At 41.2% G+C, this 22,390-nt stretch overlaps 1 protein-coding gene across 6 annotated transcripts in view; it reads left to right on the plus strand.

Annotated features, from left to right (window-relative positions):
- FANCC (FA complementation group C) overlaps positions 1–22,390 on the plus strand; it is a 214,408-nt gene that overhangs the window by 61,444 nt on the left and 130,574 nt on the right. For 5 of the 6 annotated variants that reach the window (XM_023185263.2, XM_023185261.2, XM_023185262.1 and 2 more), the window contains 3 exons: positions 3,018–3,260; positions 4,929–5,013; positions 12,096–12,190. In XM_023185263.2, the coding sequence (XP_023041031.1) occupies positions 3,096–3,260; positions 4,929–5,013; positions 12,096–12,190 (345 nt within the window). In that variant the 5' untranslated portion in view covers positions 3,018–3,095. Of the gene's footprint in view, positions 1–1,774; positions 1,895–3,017; positions 3,261–4,928; positions 5,014–12,095; positions 12,191–22,390 lie in introns of those variants that run through there. The other variant, XM_023185260.1, reaches the window with a different exon arrangement.

Consider the following 22,390-nt stretch of genomic DNA (forward strand, 5'->3'; position numbering starts at 1 on the left):
CTTTCTTTCTTTCTTTCTTTCTTTCTTTCTTTCTTTCTTTCTTTCTTTCTTTCTTTCTTTCTTTCCTTTCTTTCTTTCTTTCCTTTCTTTCTTTCTTTTTCTTTCATTTTTCTTTATCAGTCTCATTCTGTCTCCCAGGCTGGAGTGCAATGGTGCAATCTTGGCTCATTGCACCGCCGCCTCCTGGGTTCAGATGTTTCTCCTGCCTCTGCCTCCCAAGTGGCTGGGATTACAGGTTCCTGCCACCACCCACAGCTAATTTTTGTTATTTTCAGTAGAGACGGGGTTTCACCATGTTGGCCAGGCTGGTCTCAAAACTCTTGACCTCAGGGATCCACCCACCTCGACCTCCCAAAGTGCTGGGATTACAGGCGTGAGCCACCATGCCCCGCCTCTTCAGTTTATTTCTTTAAGGACACAAACTTTAGAGCCAGACCCTGGATTCATATTCCACAATCATAGTTCTGCTGTTTACTAGCAGTTATTTCCTTTCAGTTTTTTACATAATCTTACTTTAAGCAATTATGTAATCTCTTGGTGCCTCTGTAAAATGGAGATGATAATAGTACCCATTTCACAGTATTGCTGTTAATGATTAAATCAGTATGAATAAAGCATTTAATATACTGCCAAGAGCATCGTATAAATGTATCCAAGTATAAACTATTATTATATTTATAAAATGAGATATTACTAATTAAATTTCACACAGGCAACATAAAAATAAAAATTTTTTTGGTGGGGAATTACCTTTTACAAATTAAATTACTGGCTGGGCAGAGTGGCTCATGCCTGTAATCCCAGCACTTTGGGAGGCTGAGGCAGGCGGATCACTTGAGGTCAGGAGGTCGAGACCAGCCTAGCCAATATGGTGAAACCCCATCTCTACTAAAAATACAAAAATTAGTTGGGCGTGGTTGTGTGTGCCTGTAATCACAGCTATTTGGGAGGCTGAGGCAGGAGAATCACTTGAACCCAGGAGGTGGAGGTTACAGTGAACCAACATCACACCACTGCACTCCAGCCTGGGAGATAGAGTGAGATTTTGTCTAGAAAAATAATAACACGAAAATAAAATTACTTCATCTGGAGAAGCATTTTGCTGTGGCATTTAACTTAGAACTGTACTGTGAGGAATACCAGTGAATTATTCATTCCTTAATTCAGTATTTTTTGAGTGTTTGCCAGGCATATGCTGCATTCTAGGAAGATAGGGAATTTACACAGCAGTAGAGGAAGTGGTAACTAAGGGAACGAATAAAGCCCGGGATAATTATCCGGAATCAGCAGAAAGGCCTGGGAGGATTTGTTGTGTGCATGAAGCAGATGAGAGGCCTGGGCTGGACCGTGGTGACCAGGGGAGAGGAAACAAGGGCTGTCGGAGAGGGTGCTGGAGCCATGTTTTGCAGGGTCAAGACTCCAAGCAGCTGGGAGTATCTATGGGGAGTTTAAATTTCTTTTCAAGGAAGCTGTGAAGAGAGGTTTTACCCAGGGGAGTGTGCTGGTCTCATTTACATTTGCTGAAGTTTTTTCTGTCTACTGCATGGAGAATGAGTTGGAGAGGGGCGGGCCCAGCCTGGCAGTAGACGTGCGCAGCACTCCAGGGCGAGGCGGAGGGGCGGCGGTGAGGCGGAAGGAAGTGCACGCAGTCAAGTCAGATCACACACATTTAGTTTGGTGGTAGACTTGACAGGTGGTGTTGATGGCTTGGATGAGGAAGACAATGAGGAGGCACGGACATTACCTGGATTTCTGGCTAAGTGCCATTTTGACAATTGCATATATTCGCTCTATTATTAAACTTTCTTTTCATTTTGACATGATCCTTCTCAAAACTGTAAACGTTCTAGTATGTGTGCTGCCTAAGTGAACATGAAAACCGCACATTTTTTAGGTATTTTAAAACTTTCCCAATCTAGATGTTTTGCACTGCAGCCAAATTGTACAGTCGTTTCAAATATCTTCTTGTTTTCTTGTTTAGTAATGGGAACCGCCTTTGTTGATATTTTGGGTATTTAATTGGGAGCATTTTACCTGTTAATTATGGCTGTTGAGGATTTAAACTCACTTTATTTACCACCAGTCTTTTGAAATTAGATTGCTGACTATCCTGCCTGCCCTGGGGACTGTCAGAGCCTGTGAAGGCCTGCACCTGTTGAGAGGCAGCTTTCCCTCCTCTGCGCTTCCTGCTTCTGGCTTCTACAGGCGATGAAGGGGTGTGGGATGGGGGGGGCACGTGGAGCTGCGGAGCCAGCTCCACCTGAGGCTCACTGTGTAACTTCATTGTTCTTTTCAGCATGGCCTTCAGGGGTAGGAAGTCAGGCTTATGAGATTTTATCTACTGTCGCTTAGGACTGGTATACCTCCTCAGTAAGTGGAATTTATTATTACTTTACTAAAATATGGCTTCTTCGTGTGAATGAAGTGAGATCAAGCATATAAAGCAATCTGAAAAGATTGCTTAAATTGTTGCATGTGGAATTAATTATTTTACTTTTTTCTAAGAAATGAAGAGAAACGGGGAAAAAAATTCATTAGACAGTAATGCATAGAGATTTTTTACACCTAAATGAGAAGCCAGAAATTCATATAAAACATAAGAACTTCAAAAAGATTTCTTAGGCGCAGAGTATTATTAAACACTCATGGATGTTTTTGATTTCCTATTACATTAAAATACTCAAATCAACTTCATATTCAGAACATTTAAAAATAGCTCAATCTTAAAAAGAAGATACAAAGTATTATCAGCTGTGCTTTTTGTGCATGATTAGCATGTTGTGCCTGTGGAGGTATAATGACTTCTAACCTAATGATAGTATCATGATTAAAAGTTCAGATGGTAAAAATTGGAGCTCCAGCTGGGTGACACATTTGATAACAGTTCAAAGATGACTCCAGCATAGAAGCCATGCTATTTTAGTTCTTCGTAATCCCCCGTTCACCCATCAGTGAGTCGTGAAGGCTCTGATAAAAGAGCCTTTTAGAAATGCTTCCATTTGTTCCCTTTCTTACAGATTTAATGTGTGCCCAACATTTCCTTCAGTGCTGGACAGGCTGCTGTGAAGAGACTTCACCTTTTCCCTTTTTCCAAGATGGCTCAAGATTCAGTAGATCTTTCTTGTGATTATCAGTTTTGGATGCAGAAGCTTTCTGTATGGGGTCAGGCTTCCACTTTGGAAACCCAGCAAGACACCTGTCTTCACCTGGCTCAGTTCCAGGAGTTCCTGAGGAAGATGTATGAAGCCTTGAAAGAGATGGTAAGTAGTGGACCAAAATAATGAAATTATTTTCTGACTTCAGGGACTCTGCCAGATTTCACCAAGACAGAATGCCACCCGGAGTCAGGACTTGTGGTGTTGAGTGAAGTGCCAATGGATTAGGAAGACAGATTACTCAAGAGCTGGTTTCCTAGTCTCCGATGTATTATATTATTATAATTTCTTCTTGAGTAGCTGTATTGTCACATGAGTCTTCCTGACCAAACAAGTTGTTTTTAAATAATCAAAATTTCATGCTTGTTGTCAGGTAGTAAGTGGGATTATTTTAAAGGCCTTCGTGTCCCTTGAATCTTGGAGAATCTGCTACATGCTTAACCTTTCCTCAACCCTCTTCTCAAGTGGGCTGTCCTAAGAGATGATAAATATTACGATTTCTTCTTATAAATGTAATACTTTTTATAAATATTAAGATTTTGAGTATCTTTACTATTATATAATTTATTATTTTCAAAATTTACTATATTTTCATTTTGATGTCGTTTTATTATGATAGATATTTTTATGATTTAGCACATGTTTATATATTATGAGCTAGTATTTTGTATTTAATTTTAAAATGAAAAGCAAAATTGTCACTTAACAAAGTGTTCTTGTATTAAGCTTTTCTTCCTGGAATCAAAGAGTAAGTAGGAAATTTGAAGAATAATTTGTATTGGTAGTATGAGTTCATACGTCTTTAGAAACTATAAGGAAAGATACAGTCTGTGTGAACAACCAATGCTAATTTTTAAAAATTTTTTTAATGAGACATACGGAACTTGACCTTTATGTGGTCCCAAAACGTCTGGGACCAGCCTTGATGCTGGGACACGTGTGAGACGTTTTGCCGCAGGAGCAGAAAGTGCCCGTCGTGTCAGCTTGCTTGCACCTTATCCTAGTTTGCTTTTATTTCTGAGCTTTTGTGAAAGGTAACAAGTGGGAAAAGGTCCAGTTGCACAATAGCATGCATGTGTGTTTTTAAATCTATTTGGTTGATCCTTTTTCTGTTTCAGGGTTTAGATTGTTACAGCCTAAGTATGATGTCATTTGCCATACAGTAATCAAAATAGTAATAAACAGAGATATATGCATTTATGCTTTGGCTGCTTTTATTTCTTTTTACAAGTTCCAGAGTCTCGTCCCTTTAAACTTTCTTCTTTGAAATAGTCTTACTGGAGTTGAGTTCGTAACCTCTCTTATGTTAGAATGAAAAACCAGGATAAAGATATGAGATTATATAGTTATTAATCACCAATAATGTGTTTTCAATTCTTAAGCAGTCTTTGTTATTTTTAAATAAAGAAGCCTTTATTGACTATTAAGTATGAGTAGAATTAATTTTGCAACACAATTGATTTTACCTGTGTCATACATCTTAGTTTGGTGACCTCGTTTAAGGATGAAGTAAGGTGGTTGGTTGCTTTTTAAACTTTATTTGAATTACTTACCTAAAGATCTTCTCTAATCCTTTTTTGCTAAGGTGGTTGGTTGCTTTTTAAACTTTATTTGAATTACTTACCTAAAGATCTTCTCTAATTCTTTTTTGCTTACTTTTAAAAATGGTATACTAAACAAGAAGCATTCAAGCTCCCTCAACCTGTAATGTCAGTTCAGTCTTTCTGAGTTGCATAATGCTTTTACTGGCCAAAATTTATTTTTCTTTCACAGGATTCTAATACAGTCTTTGAAAGATTCCCCACAATTGATCAACTGTTGGCAAAAGCTTGTTGGAATCCTTTTATTTTAGCATACGGTAAGAATCCAAAACGTGTCCTCTCAAAATATAATCTTTGCATTGTTTCCCAGAGGCTTACATTATGAACCTTTCTCCTATTTTTTTTTTTTTATGGAACAACTTATCAAATGTATTCATTGTTCCATTACAAAGATGGCGCCTACACTGTTGTCCAGGTGTGTGTGTGTAGGTTTGTGTAGATACACACACACACACGCATGCACACCCATGTAGCTCTTCAGGAAAATAGAGCTCTTTGTAGGTTTGTGTAGATACACACACACACACGCATGCACACACCATGTAGCTCTTCAGGAAAATAGAGCTCTTTGTATTACACTGTTGTCCAGGTGTGTGTGTAGGTTTGTGTAGATACACACACACACACGCATGCACACACCATGTAGATCTTCAGGAAAACAGAGCTCTTTGTATTAGAGGACAGCAACTCCTAGATGATTTAAATAGCTATTTTTGCCGGTAATCACTTTCACAACTTCATTTTAAATTCAGTATAAAATAGCTATACTAATGATACCGAGTTAGTTTTGCTTCACGGTTTCATAACTCACACGCTGTTTCCATGTTGTAAAGTCATTCTTGAGAGTCTGAGTCCTGCCATGACTTTGCCTTTGGCGTTGCCGCTGTGACTTTATTTAAGGGTGCCATTTTGGTTTTATCCAAGCTGGAGATGAATGTGGGGGCACTTAAGGGAGGTATTCCTTCCGCAAGCTCCTGTCTGCTGTCCAGTCTCATTTCCTGTGCCATCTTCCACAGCTGTACCTCATGGTGGTAGCCGGGTCCTGTTACTAACAGTGCCTGAAGGCACTTTGTGGCAGGATTCCTTTCACACTCATTCTCCTTTGAAATAGCCTTACTGTGCTGAGGTAGGAGCTGCTGGGAGGGTCTCCATGGCCTCCAGCATCTCCCTGTAATACACTTACTTCACTGATGCCCTGGAAGACAGCATGACTCTCAAGAGCAGGAACCGTGGTTTTAGTTCTCTTTGTCGTCCTAGGGCCTCCCAAGGAGCATGGCTGAGGTTTGCTTTAGATTGACTGTATTATTAGCTAATATAATATTTACTTTTAAGATTTTTTAAAGTCAAAGACTAATTGCATAATGTAATGACATTAGAACCCAAAATAAAATGAATATTCCCCTTTGATGTTGTAAAGAATCCTATAGTTTCCCATTTCTAGGCTGTCATAGTCATTGGAAGAGACGTGAACTAGGTGGGAAAGGAACAACATGCGTGTTTAGCCCTGTGAGCAGGCGTGCATGGACGCCCACACGCTCAGCCTCCCTCATTCTGCCCCACCCTCGTATGTCCATCCTCCTTGCCACTTACACCTCTTTCCCCAACCCCTAAACTTCTTCACGTTCTTGATTCAAATAGCAAAACTAGTGAGGCAGCAATGTGTTTGCCCCTCAGGGCCACATTACCTGTCCTTGGTTTATCTATTGCAGTTAGGTCAGTGTTTCTCAAACATCTTTGACCAGAAATTCATTATGTATATGTGTATGTGTGTATATGCATATGGATATGCACACACACACACAGTGAAACACATCTCATAAAAGAATACATACAATAGCACCCCCCTTTGACTTTCTGCAGTTTCAGTTATAGTATAGTACAATAAGATATTTTGAGAGAAATGGAGAGATCACATTTACGTAACTTTTTTTTTTTTCTTGAGACAGAGTTTAGCTCTTGTCACCCAGGCTGGAGTGCAATGGCACTCGGCTCACTGCAACCTTCGCCTCCTGGGTTCAAGCAATTCTCCTGCTTCAGCCTCCCAAGTAGCTGGGATTACAGGTGCCTGCCACCACACCCAGCTGATTTTTGCGTTTTTAATAGAGATGGGGTTTCACCATGTTGGCCAGGCTGGTCTTGAACTCCTGACCTCAGACGATTCGCCTGCCTCGGCCTTCCAAAGTGTTGGGATTACAGGTGTGAGCCACCGCACCTGGCCTAAGGGTTTAGCAAGGACAACAATATGAGAAATCAACTGTAACAGTACAGTGTAGTACATAACTTCTATTACACTATGTAGTTTCAGTTGATTTGTTGTATTTTTGTCCTTGTTAATCCCTTACTGTGCCTAGTTTATAAGTTAAACTTTATCAAGGTATGTGTGTATAGGAAAAAAAACACTGTATTTAAGGTTTGGTACTGTTCTCAGTTTCAGACATCCCCTGAGGGTCTTAGAACATTTCCCCCATTGATAAAGGGGGACTACTGTGTTATTATTCTGTGTAGTCCATATTCACTATGCTGTTCATAGTGAGTGGTATTCGTGACCCAATACTGATTTCATAACCCTTGATGCTTCTTTTCTTTTCTTTTCTTTTTTTTTTTTTGAGACGGAGTCTCGCTCTGTCGCCCAGGCTGGAGAGCAGTGGCCGGATCTCGGCTCACCGCAAGCTCCGCCTCCTGGGTTTACACCATTCTCCTGCCTCAGCCTCCCGAGTAGCTGGGACTACAGGTGCCCGCCACCTCGCCCGGCTAGTTTTTTTGCATTTTTTAGTAGAGACGAGGTTTCACCATGTTAGCCAGGATGGTCTCGATCTCCTGACCTCGTGATCCGCCCGTCTCGGCCTCCCAAAGTGCTGGGATTACAGGCTTGAGCCACCGCGCCCGGCCCCCTTGATGCTTCTTGACCAAAAGTTTGAAGAACATTGATCTAGGCCAATATTGATGGCAGGAAAAAGGAAAAGAAATTGTTGAATGACCTTCGTTTAAAAGCAGTACCCATTGTTAGGGCCTTCATGGATTTATTAACTGCTTTTTAGAAGGAAAGAAATTCTACGTCCTTTTAATGTACATGGTGGATGTAATACGTCCTCAAGTCAGAAGTGTGAGAAACACGGGGAGGTTTATGATGTAGTGTGAGAGGCATTGCTCACTTTGAGTTGGGCACTGTTCTCTGTGGACTACATAATGGACCTAATTCTTGATGACAGTGTTGCAGGGTACATAATTATGGATTAGAGTCAGTGAGTTGCTTTCCCTAGAATACAACACTAAGAAGAGCCAGAACCCCACTCCTCGTGTGACTTTAAAGTCCACCTTGCTGTAACGTTCTGTCCCTATTGGATCACATCTTGTGATTGAAGTGTTCCAGTCTTGGCATTCCCACTAGCCAGCTTCACTTGCACATACATATTCATTCAGCACGCATTTACCAATTATTATTATTATTATTATTTTGGAGACGAAGTCTTGCTCTGTTGCCCAGGCTGGAGTGCAGTGCCGTGGTCTTGGCTCACTGCAGCCTCCGCCTCCCGGGTTCAAGGGATTCTCCTGCCTCAGCCTCCTGAGTAGCTGGGACTATAGGCATGCACCACCACATCCAGCTAATTTTTTGTATTTTTAGTAGAGACGGTGTTTCACTATGTTAGCCAGGATGGTCTCGATCTCCTGACCTCATGATCCGCCCACCTCAGCCTCCCAAAGTGCTGGGATTACACCACACCCAGCCTATGAAGTGTTTTGTTGTTTGTGTGCCAGCCCTTAGGAAAACGCGGCTCACCGTCTCTGCCCACTGGGAGCTTCCAGTCAGGGAAAAAGAGATAGTTAAGCAGGTCAGCCTGACTCAATGTAATGGTTCTCTGATGGGAGTAGCAGTTGCTGAGAGGAAAGGAGGGTTTCTCAGGAGAGACTCTGCTGGGGCAGACTTGAAGATGTGATTCTCTGAGACAGGGCAGCTGAACTTGTGGGGTCTCACATTTCTCCTTTGTGAGAGTAGGAGTTCAGACTGATGTACCCTGGTGTCCTTGAACTCGCATCTGTGATCTTTCCTTAGCACCTTACCTGCATTACCTTGGCCCCTCCGACAACCAGAAACAAATTCTCCATCCCTTTCTGTCTCAGCGCTCGTGTTACCTTTTGAACTGCTCTTAAATTTCAGTTTCCTATTGAGGTGTGCCCTGGCTCTGAGCTCACAGAGGTGGCTGAACAGCACGAAACCCCGTGAGCAGTCAGATGTTGCATGTGTTGTCCCTGTTGTTTCACTGGTTGGGCACTTTCTTCCTGGAAGGGATCTTTTCTTATGGTTTTATAATATCAAAATTGCTCTTCTTTTTTTTTTTTTTTGAGATGGAGTCTCGCCCTGTTGCCCAGGCTGGAGTGCAGGGTGTGATCTCGGCTCACTGCAAGCTCTGCCTCCCAGGTTCACGCCATTCTCCTGCCTCAGCCTCCCAAGTAGCTGGGACTACAGGCGCCCGCCACCGCGCCCAGCTAATTTGTGTGTGTGTTTTTAGTAGAGACAGGGTTTCACGATGTTAGCCAGGATGGTCTCGATCTCCTGACCTCGTGATCTGCCCACCTCGGCCTCCCAAAGTGCTGGGATTACAGGCGTGAGTCACCATGCCCAGCCCAAGATTGCTTTTTAATTACAGTAAAAGCAAACTGTTTTCATCATGGAAAAAAGTAAGTAATACATAGTGTTCATGGAGAACAAGATCAGAAAAGGGTAATAAGGAAGGAGGGATGATTTGGAAATGAAAAGATACTGAAAAGAGAAGAGAAGAAATTGATAATAATGGAAAGTTAGAGAATACCTTTTTATTCGGTGATATCCTCAGCGTAAAAATACTGCCTTCACCTTCTGAAATTCTGGTCCATTGCTTCTAACTCTGCCCTCATGATTAAGCATGACAGCTGTTACTTCTCTTCTTCACTATTCGCTCTCTATTTCTGTATAACAAATTTCTGCTAAACTTAGCAGCTTAAAACAATGAATATTTATTGTCTTAAACATTTGCTGCCTTCATACTTCATAGAATTAAAATTTAAAGAATTGCTTTAGCTTTTATGTGGAATTTCAATTCCAGATATCAAAAAGTAAAATATAAGGTGGCAAGTGTATGTTGTTATCTTCCTTTCCTTTCCACTCATTTTTAGAATCCAGATTTACACTAAGACGGACTGTCAGCGACTGTCCCTGCAGTGAATCCCAGGCAGTTTCCCATCTCACTTAACATGCCTTGTGGGATGCTCCAGCCTGAGTTCCAGGCCTCCAGGGTAGAGTCTGACAGATGCCAGCCCCTGGAGGGAGTGCTGCTGGCACTCATGAATAGCAGTCTGTGGCTCATGTTCGTAAATTGCCTAAGCAGAGCAAGCCGTAAGCTCATTAGCAGTGCATTTCAGTGCATTGACTCTGGGCACGGAAAGTCACCCCCTAGAGGTTGGGTGGAAGTTTCTCTGGCTCCTTCTCTTTTTTTATTTTTTGGGAGAAAAATAAAAAATAATATACTGTTTGAACTAAGTTTGTGTAATCGCTCCACACCTGGGGAAACTCCCAGTTTTGGGTATTCTTTTAGATTTAAGCTTCATAAACTGACATTTCCTTTTTTTCCTTTTTTTTTTTTTTTTTGGTGGTGAGTGGTGTTTGGAAACGATCCCCATCAGATTACATTCTTTTTAACAGCCTGCTGCATGTGTAAGGATGTCACTGGGTGCATCTGTCACACTTGCTACGTGAAGCTAGGTAGAATCTCTTCTAATATTTAAACTGTGGGAAGCGTAACAGTCACATTTTTAGTTAGTGGCATTGGTTCAGCCTGAAGAATCTTAGGATCTTTAGTGGTTAAATTATACGACTCTTGAACTGATCTCAGGCAAGCCAGTGCTTTATAATACTTTATTTGAACTCATAAAAACTAGGGGAAAAAAATGGCCTCAGAATAACCCCTGATAAAGTTTTTTCAGAGATGTTAGTTATTGGAAAAGCTTAAGCTATGTATGTTCACGGGAAAAAATGGGTTTAAAAATTACTGTTAGCAATCTTTAGTTTGTGGATAAAAATAAAGAAGTCGCTTGCTAGAGTTGGTATTGTTCTTATTTCTTTGTTAATGAAGTCCTTAGAAATGCTGGGTTTTGGCCAGGCACGGTGGCTCATGCCTGTAATCCCAGCACTTTGGGAGGCCATGGCAGGAGACTCAGGAGTTGGAGACCAGCCTGGGCAACATGGTGAGATCCCTTCTCTACAAAAAATACAAAAATTAGCCGGGTGTGTGGCACGCACCTGTGGTCCCAGCTACTCAGGAGGCTGAGGTGAGAGAATGGCTTGAGGCTGGGAAGTGGATGTTTCACTGAGCTGAGATCATGCCACTGCACTCCAGCCTGGGTGACAGAGCGAGACCGTGTCTCAATAAAAAGAGAAAGCTTGGGTTTATTAGATTACAGAAGATGAGGCGGTAGAGAGGACTGATTCTGGGCACCGGGTGTCTTGGCTTCACCTCCATGGCCTTGTAAAGTCTGAAGTTGCTTTGCCCTAGCTCGGGTACTGACATCTTCAGTTTCTAGGCCTCATTTTTGTTTCTTAATTGTGTTATACAATCTTCAGCTGGAATAGACTCAGTCACCACAAGAGGAAAAAGAAAGTGGTTCATCAAGTGGATGTTTCTGCAGAATGTAAGATTTCAAAGTTCAGATTTTTATTGCATGTTTGGTAAAGTTTTGTATTTTAAAGAATTTACATTTTAGAGTGAAGGAGCATGTAAGAGACTTCTATTTTTATCCAAAGCACTTGGTACTAAAAATATTTTTTAAAACAATCCTTTTTATTAAATTTATTTTTAACAAGTGAAGATATTTTGGCAAATTAGAAAATTAAAAGATTAAATCAGAAATATTGGCTACTCACTGCCTGTAACCATTAAGTTGCCTTAGAAAGGTTGAAATTACTAACCGCTGGAAATGTGAAAACCTGATCATGAGGAAAGCCCAGTTCTCTGAGTTCTTTCCATCCTTCTCATTTGGCTTTAAAAATTGCTACTGTTACAGAAAGGAAATTGACCACACAAGAGTTAAGTGATCCCAAGGCCACAAGAAGGAAAAAACTCCACAAAGTTAAGCTTAGGGAATTCTAAAGGACAGCTAGGAGAGCGAAGATAGAGTGAGGGAAAATATTCCTGTCAGCAGAAAGAGAATGTGCAAAGTATGGTGCTGAGAAAGCAAATGTTACATTCAGGGATACTTGTACTGTGAACTTAGTAGTTTGAGATTTTCCTAAATATAATGTTTAAAATATTTTTATATTGATTATTTTTTCTGCTTGATAAAACTTACTCATTTTTTCTTTTTGTAGATGAAAGCCAAAAAATTCTAATATGGTGCTTATGTTGTCTAATTAACAAAGAACCACAGAATTCTAGACAATCAAAACTTAACTCCTGGATACAGGTAAGAGAGTAAATCTTGCTCAGCACTTCTTTGAATTAAATTGATTATTTAAAAGTGCTGCTTAAAAAATTGTTGGGGGGGATCCAGTTCTATGATGTTTTAGAAACTTTTTCAAACATACCTTTCACTGTTACATTATCTTGCTTTTTCAAGAGATTTCAATTTTGCTTGACTGGGAATTCCAAAAGATTATTCCAAATAATTCCAAAAGAATTATTTCTTTAGGGTGAAGACCTAATGTTGAGTGGTTTTGAAAAGCTTCTTTCAGGTGATTAATGTATTCCGTTTCACTCTTAACAATTGCTATCCTTCAAAAAATTGTTTTTTCCTACCAACCTGGTTTAGATTCCTTTCCATGTGCTTCCCTGCCTCTCTCAAAATCTGTTCTGTAGTAAAATGAAAATTCAGCAGTGCGGCGGGAGCAGCACTCTTTATTTTGTGTCCCGAAGTTGGCGCCTGGGCCAGCGTGTGCACACACTAGATCTTGGTGCTGCGTGGCCTCTGCTGCTCACGCTTTGCAGTTGGCTACCTACTGTGCTAGTCCAGATAGCTGACAGCTTCCTAGATTTCCCTGTCTGCTTCTGCTTTCTCCCGAAGGGCAGGCGTCAGGTGGCGCTGTGGTGAAGCTGGGCTGCAGCTGCAGTCAACAGCAGCGCATTGGCTGTTCTCTTCTGTTCCCCACACTGCCTTCTGCAGCAACCCCAGGACTTGCTGGTGCCGGTCAGATTCCACTTAGTATGCATGTGGTTCAGATTAGCTGCTTAGCATTATGAAATCGTCCAAACAGATGAATGCGTATGGTTTTGTCTGTCAGTCTGACTGGTGAGATCGTTACATTCACTGCTTTTTACGATTTCTTTGTTTTAGACAAAATTGCTAACAGAGATGATGAAGACTGTATTTATATTTTTCTGTTTGAAAGAATAGAAGGGAGTCAGAGGGATTGGGCAATGGAAGGAAAGAATACAAACTTTAATTGGAAGAAAAATTAATGTAAGGAACTGAAGAAAGGAACGGATAAATAGAATTAGGGAAGAAAGAATGAGTAACAAGGCCTAAGAAACAAAATAACATATTTAGTCCTTAATTGTTTTAATTGTTGCTTTTATTGAGTATTTGATATTTTAATGCATATTTAGCATATTATTTAGCATATAATTTTGCATTAGATAGCTCATTGAGTCCTGAAGTAGGCCATCTAATGAAGTGTTTTTAGTGTGACTGGGTTAACTTTCTTCATTTAACTCATGACTTTATTAGCCTATTTAAAAATTTCTAGCCTTACATTTTATTCTGTGTTTTCTTTGTTTAATACTTTATCTACTTATTAGTAGGTACTTATTAAGTATAGTTCAGGGAGTTAAAACACTTAATCTGTGCCTTCAGGGAATTCCCAGACTGGTAACCAGGTCACTCCAGGTAGCATGGTTGGGTTATGACTAGAGCTGTGTTTAGGTATGATGGTGATGTAGAGGGGGACACTTACTTTGACGTGGGGGTTTGGAGACATTTCCTGGGGCAGGTGACGTGTTAATTGAATTCTGAAGGACAGCTAGGAGAGCAAGGATATAGTTAGGGAGAATATTCCTGTCAGCATAAGTAGACTATGCAAAGTATGGTGGTGAGAAAGCAAACATATTCAGGGGACTGCAAGTGCTTAGGTGTGCCTGGAATTTGGGGTTTTGTGGAGTTGGTGATGAAGCACGAAGCCAGAGAGACTGGCAAGTACAGTCCTTGCATGTGGCTATAGAAGGTTTTTATCTTGATGGCAGTGGGGCAGCCACCAGAGTATTTAAACAGAGAGATCATGGCTGGGCGCGGTGGCTCACGCCTGTAATCCCAGCACTTTGGGAGGCCAAGGTGGGCAAAACATGACGTCAGGAGATCAAAACCATCCTGGCTAACATGGTGAAACCTTGTCTCTACTAAAAATACAAAAAATTAGCCAGGCGTGGTAGTGGGCGCCTGTAGTCCCAGCTACTAGGGAGGCTGAGGCAGGAGAATCGCTTGAACCTGGGAGGCAGAGGTTGCAGTGAGCTGATACCCTGCCACTGCACTCTAGCCTGGGTGACGGAGCAAGACTCTGTCTCAAAAAGAAAAAAAAAAAAAGTCAGAGAAATCAGGTCACCAGTGTGAGTTTTAGAGACTAACAGCAAAAGGAAGTTGGTTGAGAAGAGGCCAAGGATAGACATTGGAAGCTATTGTACTGATAAGTTGAGAAATTGAGAGGACCTCAAAGAAATGGAGGAGGGGGCCTGATTTATAAAATATTAATAAGGTGAATACCCAGCAGGTATAATGGCAGATTAAATGTCGATACACTTAGGCATAGCTGGAAATGTCCAGAGAGCAGGTGAATATCCCATTCTCAGGGGAGCAAGCTGATTTGCTGGCAGAGGGTTGAAAGTCAGCCACCTGTGGGAATAGTGGAAGCCTTAGGTGAGGTGGGTGCTGGGACAGGGCCCCAGGAGAACTGGAGAGAGCCTTGGGAGACACTGACCTTAAGGGGAAGTGGAAGAGTGATTGATGCTGCAGAATACAAGGAGGGGTCCAAGAAGTAGAAGGAGAGAAGCAATGGAGAACTAGTGCGCATTCATATCTAATGCCATAGAGCAGCGCCGTCTAGTAGGAATAAAATACATGCTGCATAGATAATGGTAAACTTTCCAGGGGCTGCTTTAAGAAACATAAAAATAAATAGTTAAAATTAATTTTAAGAAGATATTTTACCTAATTCAGTATATCCCAAATACCATCGTTTCAACATGTAATCAGTATTAAAATTACTAATGAGATTATAATCTTTCTCATGATATATCTTTGAAATCCATTGTGTATGTTACACTAACACTTACATCTACGTGTTGTATCTTCGTTCAGACATTAAATTTTCTTTTCAAATTCTTGATCTGTATTTAGATTTTATAAAATATAGGGTTGAAAAAGTAGATTCACATACCCAAGTTGTTCCAAGGAATTTTATAACCGAACCAAGTATCGGTGTTTAAATTAAAATTGAATTAAAATTAAATAAAAAGTTCATTTACTCCCCGGTGCTCACTGCACTGCAGTGCTCTGCAGTCACAGGTGGCAGGTGGCCACTGTGTTGGACAGGGTGGCTGTGGAGCATAAGGCAGAAGGGTGGAGAAATGCTGCTTGGATTCAGCCACTGTCAGCAAAGACTCGGTGAGGAGAGGTTTGGTGAGAGGTGGAGGGGGATAGCCAGATTGCTCCAGATTGAGAAATGACGGGGAGGTGAGGAAGCAGAGATGATACACTTCACTCTGTCAAGAAACTTGGCGGTAAAGGAGGGAGGACTTGGGCAGTGAAGGAGGTGATAGCCAGACTGGGGTGGGGTGGGCTGAATTGAGCAAGTCCTGAACATGCTTTACATTGAGATGAATGTGCGGGTAGGGGGGTGAGGATATGGGAGGCTGGGAAAACGGTTTCCCTCCTTAGTTACCAAGCAAGCCTGAACTAAACAACATGAACCGATAAAACGATGTCTAAGAACATATTAATGATCAACTCTTAACAATTTATTGTTAACATATTAATTATTCAACTCTTAACTCTAAAGCTAATTACATTGCCCATCATCAGTCAGTACCTACATAATCTCACGTTGGCCATAAATGCAGCAAGATAGAAGGTAGTCTGTAGGTTGGTTTATAAATCAGTTCACATCTCGGGTGTACTTGATTTTAGCTTGGAGGTGATATTTTCTTCATGGAGGTTTTAGAGTGACATGGTACACATGAAAGATGTGTACCTTGTCATGCAGTATCCTTGTGAACATTATAAAACAGCCATATTTTAATGTTTGCTAATTCATTCAGCAAGTATTTATTAGGGCCTGCCATGTGCTAGGATGTTCTAATTGTGGTAATAAAATCTTGGGTCATTCTGTGTTGTTGGAGCATTACAAGTATGATTGAAGTACCCTAAATCGAAAACTAATAATTTCTACAGTAAATTACAAAATTCAGTAAACATTCAAATTAATTAATAAACTTGAAAATGGCAGACTGAGTTGTATTTTCAGCACAGAGAAAAAAATGGTCTGTTTGACACTTGACATGTTAGCATGTGTTATATTGGAAACACATTAATAAAATGTTTTGGAGTTTTACTGACAACCTTGAATGTGCCGTCATAGAGCACTGCCTGAACAGCTCTTCTTACAGTTCAGAGACGAAGTTCTGGGACTCTTTCATGTATTTTGGGAATACGTGCTCTTGAAAAACGTAGTTTTACTGGTGAATCCACTGAACAGATACTTTTTGAGCACTTGCTGTTTGCCAGGCACTACTATAGAGGCTGAGGATACAGCACTGGACCTAGAAAGACAGTCTGTTCTCAGATGCTACAATAGATGGGGACGGTTTCCAGGGCCGGCCAAATGTGGGAGGATGCCTGTCTTCTCTGGCAAAACCATGCCACTATTATTTTTTATTCTGATGAAACACACACACACACACACACACACACACACACACACACACCAGGGTGCCAGGAACAGAGATCGAAGGTGGTGTATTCTATCTGTATTCCCTTTTGAAATGAAGTACTAAGCAATATCCAGATAGCTTCTGTCCTCTAGTTTCTTCTTTTAAAGAAAAAAAAAACTTAAATTTAAAGATCTAACAGACTTACACAAAACACAAATGCCAAGCTTAACAAGTTGTGAAAGATCCTTGTAATCACCACCCGAGGAAAGAGAACAGAACATTGACTGCTTCTGGATACCCCTGCCCGCTATGTGCCCCTTGTTGCTTTTTCTTTTTTGAGACGGATTTCGCTCTTGTTGCCCAGGCTGGAGTGCAATGGTGCAGTCTCGGCTCGCTGCAACCTCTGCCTCCTGGGTTCAAGCGATTCTTCTGCCTCAGCCTCCCAAGTGGCTGGGATTACAGGCATGCGCCACCACGCCCAGGTAATTTTGTATTTTTAGTAGAGATGGGGTTTCTCCATGTTGGTCAGGCTGGTCTCAAACTCCCCACCTCAGGTGATCAGCCCACCTCAGTCTCCGAAAGTGTTGGGATTACAGGTGTGAGCCACCACGCCCGGCCACTTTGTGCCTTATTTAATAAATTTTTCTGCACTCCAAGGTCATAAAGTTCTTCCATATTATCTTCTAAGAGCATGTTGGTTTGCTTTTCCCATGTAAGTCTGTGATCCACCTGTAACTTTTATGGTATGGTGTAAGGTAGTAAGTAAGTAGTCCGCTTTTGTCTCGTTTGCACATTGATATCCCATTGGCTGGCACCGTTATTGAAAATCATTTCCCAGTGATCTGTGGTGCTACCTTCGTCATGCATCAGGTGCCTTGGGTGCACAGGGGTGATCCTGAATCTCTCCGTTGTTTTTGTTGTTTATCTTTGGTATTAATCTTAGTATCAACTTGACTGGACACAAGGTCCTGATGACATTACTCTGTGTGTTTATGTGAGGGTGTCTTGGGGTGAGATTAGCATTTAAATTGGTTGACTGAGTAAAGCAGATTGCTCATCCCAAGATGGGTGGGCCCTATCTCAGTGACAGGTCTGACTAGAACAAGAAGGCTGACATTCCCCTGAGGAAGAGAGAAGTCCTCCTGCCTGAAAGCTTTTAAACGGAGACATTGTCCTTTTCCTGCTTTCACACTCAGACTGAAGCATCACCTCTTCCTGGGTCCAAAGCCTGCTGGCCTTCTGACTGAAACTATACCAGTGACTCTCCTGGTTATCCGGGCATCGGCTCTCTTGGGTCTCTGACTTGCTGGCTACTGTAATGGTGTTAGCTGATTCCTTATCATAAATACCTGTGATTGTGTGTGTCTATCTCATTGGTTCAGTTTCTCTGGAGAGCTCTGACAAATATACTATCTTTATGCCAGTTCCACACTGTTGTCATTAATGTGGCCTTCTAAGTATCTTGCTCTCCAGGAGGAAGTTCTTCCATCTTGTTCTTCATCAAGACAGCCTTGGCTAATATTGGAACTTAGCATTAACTGTTACATAAATTTTAGAATGTGTGTGTCAGGTTTCACTAAAACACAAAATAACTTGTTGGCATTTTGATTGGCATTGTAATTAGTCAATTTGGTGAGAATCTCAATGGCCACTATCCTCTAAGGCAAAATTGGTTTTTCTCAGTTTTGTGTACTGTTATTAGCAAATTGAACAGTACCTGGCACAGTCTAAATTTTTAAATGAATTAATGAATATATGATACGAATAAATGAATGACAAGTTGTACAAATTTATTGTTTCAGATAATCTTCCTGATAACTTTGAAACATTTTTGCCAACATTTAATTAGCATAACCTTTTAATGAGGCTGATGATTAGCTTGCAGAAGTATCTGTGCTACCATTTCCCAGTTTTCTTAGGTTGCATTCATAGTAGTGTTTTTAATCTCTGACTTCTTTGCAGGGATCCTTTGAAGCCAGGTGTCCATCTGATGGTTCCTTAAGTTAGATAGCATAATCAGCAGACCTTCCTTACTGGTCACATGGAAACCATAATGCATATCCTGAGAGGAAGTGGGAACTGGAGGGGCTCCTGCCAGCCCTCTGTGAGGTGGAATCCCCACCCTTCCCTCAGGATCCCACTTGGACTACTTGTGACACATGACCATCCATCATCTAGACTGGCTAAGGTTGTAGTGCACGTACATTTGTGAAATATTAATAAAGCTTGATTTCTTCTTACATATAAACATTCTAATGTTGTTTTCACATCTCAGTGGACTATCTTGTGCACTATTTGGAGTACACACCCCAACTTTATTAACCAGTCATAAATTTTGATAAAATCCACATGCTACCTTGGTATATGCAGCTTCTCTTCACCTTTTCTCAACCCTAATATCTTTCCATTTTCCATTTTTGCACCCACATACCATGAAGGCCACTCCCTGATCTTTCCAGATGCTAGCATCTTGCTGCACTAGCTCCAGACATGCCAAACCTATGCACAGATTTGTACTTGGCAGAAATTTTCTTTCCTCTCCTTGGAATGGTTTTATACCCTTACTAGCCTGGCTGAGATATGGAAACCTAGGGAAATAATTATTGTTCAAGTTTGAATGGCAATTTAAAAGGGAAAATAAGGTGGTTAGTGAAAAATAGCAAAGGCAAGGTAAAGTTCAGAGACGAGGCTGGGATGTTAGCGATTCCTCTTCTACAGCTCCATCTACTGTTTTTATTACTTTTAAGTAACAAACACATTACTGATATTTTTTTCTACCTGTGTTCTATTTGCTTGACTTTCTACAACCTCTGGGTGTTACTTTTTTAAAGATTAATTGATAATTGAATTTTTGTATTTGCCTGTATAGGGGATATTTCTTCATTGTTTTTCCAGTATCCATCTCCCCTCCTTTCCCACCTTCTTAATAGTACCCTGAATTTCCCAGATGTGCATGATTCATTCTGGGTGAGAGGTATCTTATGTGGCTCCTGGAGTGGGTCCTACCTGGCTTAACCAACACTGCTTCTCTGTTCCTCTGGCCACAGTGGTTGGTCAAGATGAGCCCCATCAAGGCTGATGAGATTTAGGGCTGTAACATTTGTTTGCAAGATTGGAAAGTGGGTTGTGTTTTTCCCGATGAGCATGAATTAAGTAGCACATAATCCCTGAAGTTGCTTTTGGTCATGTGGAACTGTGAGATCAGAGCCTCTCTGGAAATGGAGTTAGTCCCGACAAAACATAGCTGAGAAAAAGAGAAAGAGAAAACAGGTCATATTCACCTTGTGTGTACCCTGGATCAAGTCTTTCCCAGGCATAAATGCTCGAATTTCTTCCCTTTTCTATTTGAGCTGTTTGGTTCAGGATTTTGTTACTAAAAGCCAAGAGCATTTTGAGATAACATTGTTTGGGGCATTAAAAAAACATTTCTTTGAAGGTTTTTGAAACTCAGGGACACATGGACACAGTTGCGGGAAAAAAAATCTTATGTATTCAAGGATTTTATGAATAAATAGTGAATTTAACAAAGTACTTTCAGTTTCTTAAAAATTGCTTTAATTTCTATTTGTTTTTTTACTGCCATTCATTGTAAAGATATATGCATTCAGGAATGCAAGAAGGATATGCATCCTTCTTCCCAGCCTCAGTTAATTTTACTCCTTTGCACAATCCGGAAGTGAGTTCATAATATATAAGTTTATCACTGATATGGTTTGGATCTGTGTCCCCACCCAAAACTCATGTTGAATTGCAATCTCCAATGTTGAGGGTGAGTTGGGCTTGGTGGGAGGTGATTGTATCATGAGGGTGGTTTCTCATGAATGGTTTAGCACCATCCCCCAGTACTGTCTTCACGATAGTTCTTGCGAGGTCTAGTTGTTGAAAAGTGTGTGGCACCTCCATTGTTTCTCTTGCTCCTTCTCTGGCTGCGTGACATACGTGCTCCCCCTTCACCTTCCACCATGGTTGTAAGTCTCCTGAGGCCTCCCCAGAAGCCAAGCAGATGCTGCAATGCTTCCTGTACAGCCTGTAGAACGATGAGCCAGTTGAAACTCTTCTTTATAATTACTTTATAAATTATTCATTGCCTCCATTACTCAGTCTCAGGTATTCTTTATAGCGATGTAAGAATGGACTAATACAGTCAGCGGACACTCATTTCCATGGTGGCTGAAATGGCATAAACACAATTGGAGGTCATCACAAGATCTTGCCAAAAGAGAGAGTGGCCTTCAAGTAATACCTTTATTCCATGTTATAATTTACTAAATAATAAAGGACTGGTATATAAGTTTCTTTTTAAAATATCCCTCTCTTTGATCTGCACCCTCACAAGAATTCCTCTTTAGGTTAATCACGAACTCTATTCTCCACACTTGGAACTTTCAAATATAGGATTGTTGCAGAACTTTTCCCTAGTTCAGCTAAGGACGGGGTTCTTTATCCCATGGCCATGAAAATTCAGGCTTGTAGACAGTTTGAATGGTGAGTGGGAATGGGTTTTATTGGGTAAAAAGGAAGAAAAGGGACTCTTGCTAGACCAGAGCCCCTGCTGGAGTGCTTCCTGCCTGCCATTCAAATCCCAGGTTCCTCACAGGAAGAGGAGGGGCCAGGTGCCTCTCTGCTGCAAATGTTGTGAACTTCCTAAGGCTCCACCTCAGTCAGTGGGCAGGCTGGTTGGAGTTTCTCCAGGGACCCCTGTCACCTGGCTGTCTCAGTATGACCTTGATGTATCATTTTTAGGAAACGTGTTTGCAGTCACCGTTGAAAAAGTAACATAGTTTAGGTATTTTATGGACTTGGTTTTTACTTTCTGCAAATATTGCATATAGACTATCTCAGAAAAATAAAACAGAAGGATAAACTCATGGTCTAAATAGTATTTGGTATGACAGTGGAATTCAAAGGTCCATACTTGAAATTGAATCTAATGCAAGATCAGACTGGTAAAATGGAGTGAAGTTACAAAAAGAAATCTGACAATGAGAGGTGAAGCCAGCTGGACTTCCTGGGTCAAGTGGGGGTGTGAAGAACTTTTCTGTCTAGAAGATTGTAAACGCACCAGTTAGTGCTCTGTGTGTAACTAAGGATTGTCAACGCACCAATCAGCACTCTGTAAAAATGGACCAATCAGCACTCTGTAAAATGGACCAATCAGGGCTCTGTAAAATGGGCTAATCAGCAGGATGTAGGCGGAGCCAAACAAGGGAATAAAGGCTGGCCACCCCCGCCAGCAGGGGCAACCAGGTTGGGTCCCCTTCCAGGCTGTGGAAGCTTTGTTCTTTCGCTCTTCACAATACATCTTGCTGCTGCTCACTCTTTGGGTCTGCACTACTTTTATGAGTTGTAACACTCATGGCAAAGGTCTGCAGCTTCAGTCCTGAAGTCAGCGAGACCACGAACCCACTGTAAGGAAGAAACTCCAGACACGTCTGAACATCTGAAGGAAGAAACTCTGGACACACCATCTTTAAAAGCTGTAACACTCACCGCGAGGGTCCGCAGCTTCATTCTTGAAGTCAGGGAGATCAAGAACCCACAAGAAGGAAAAATTCTGGACACGATAAGGTTAAATAATTTTGCATTGGAAACTGTGGTTCTTTATTCATCCATGGCCTAGATGCAACACAGAAAGTAAGGTGTGTGCTTCCAAAGATTTCTCACCCCTGAAACCAACCTTGAGCTCTGGAAACCACTCGCTGGCATGAAGAACAATGAGGTTGCTGCACTCCAGGTGGTGGTGTGACTG

Source organism: Piliocolobus tephrosceles, chromosome 14 (assembly GCF_002776525.5).
Source record: "Piliocolobus tephrosceles isolate RC106 chromosome 14, ASM277652v3, whole genome shotgun sequence".
Taxonomy (NCBI): Eukaryota; Metazoa; Chordata; class Mammalia; order Primates; family Cercopithecidae; genus Piliocolobus; species Piliocolobus tephrosceles.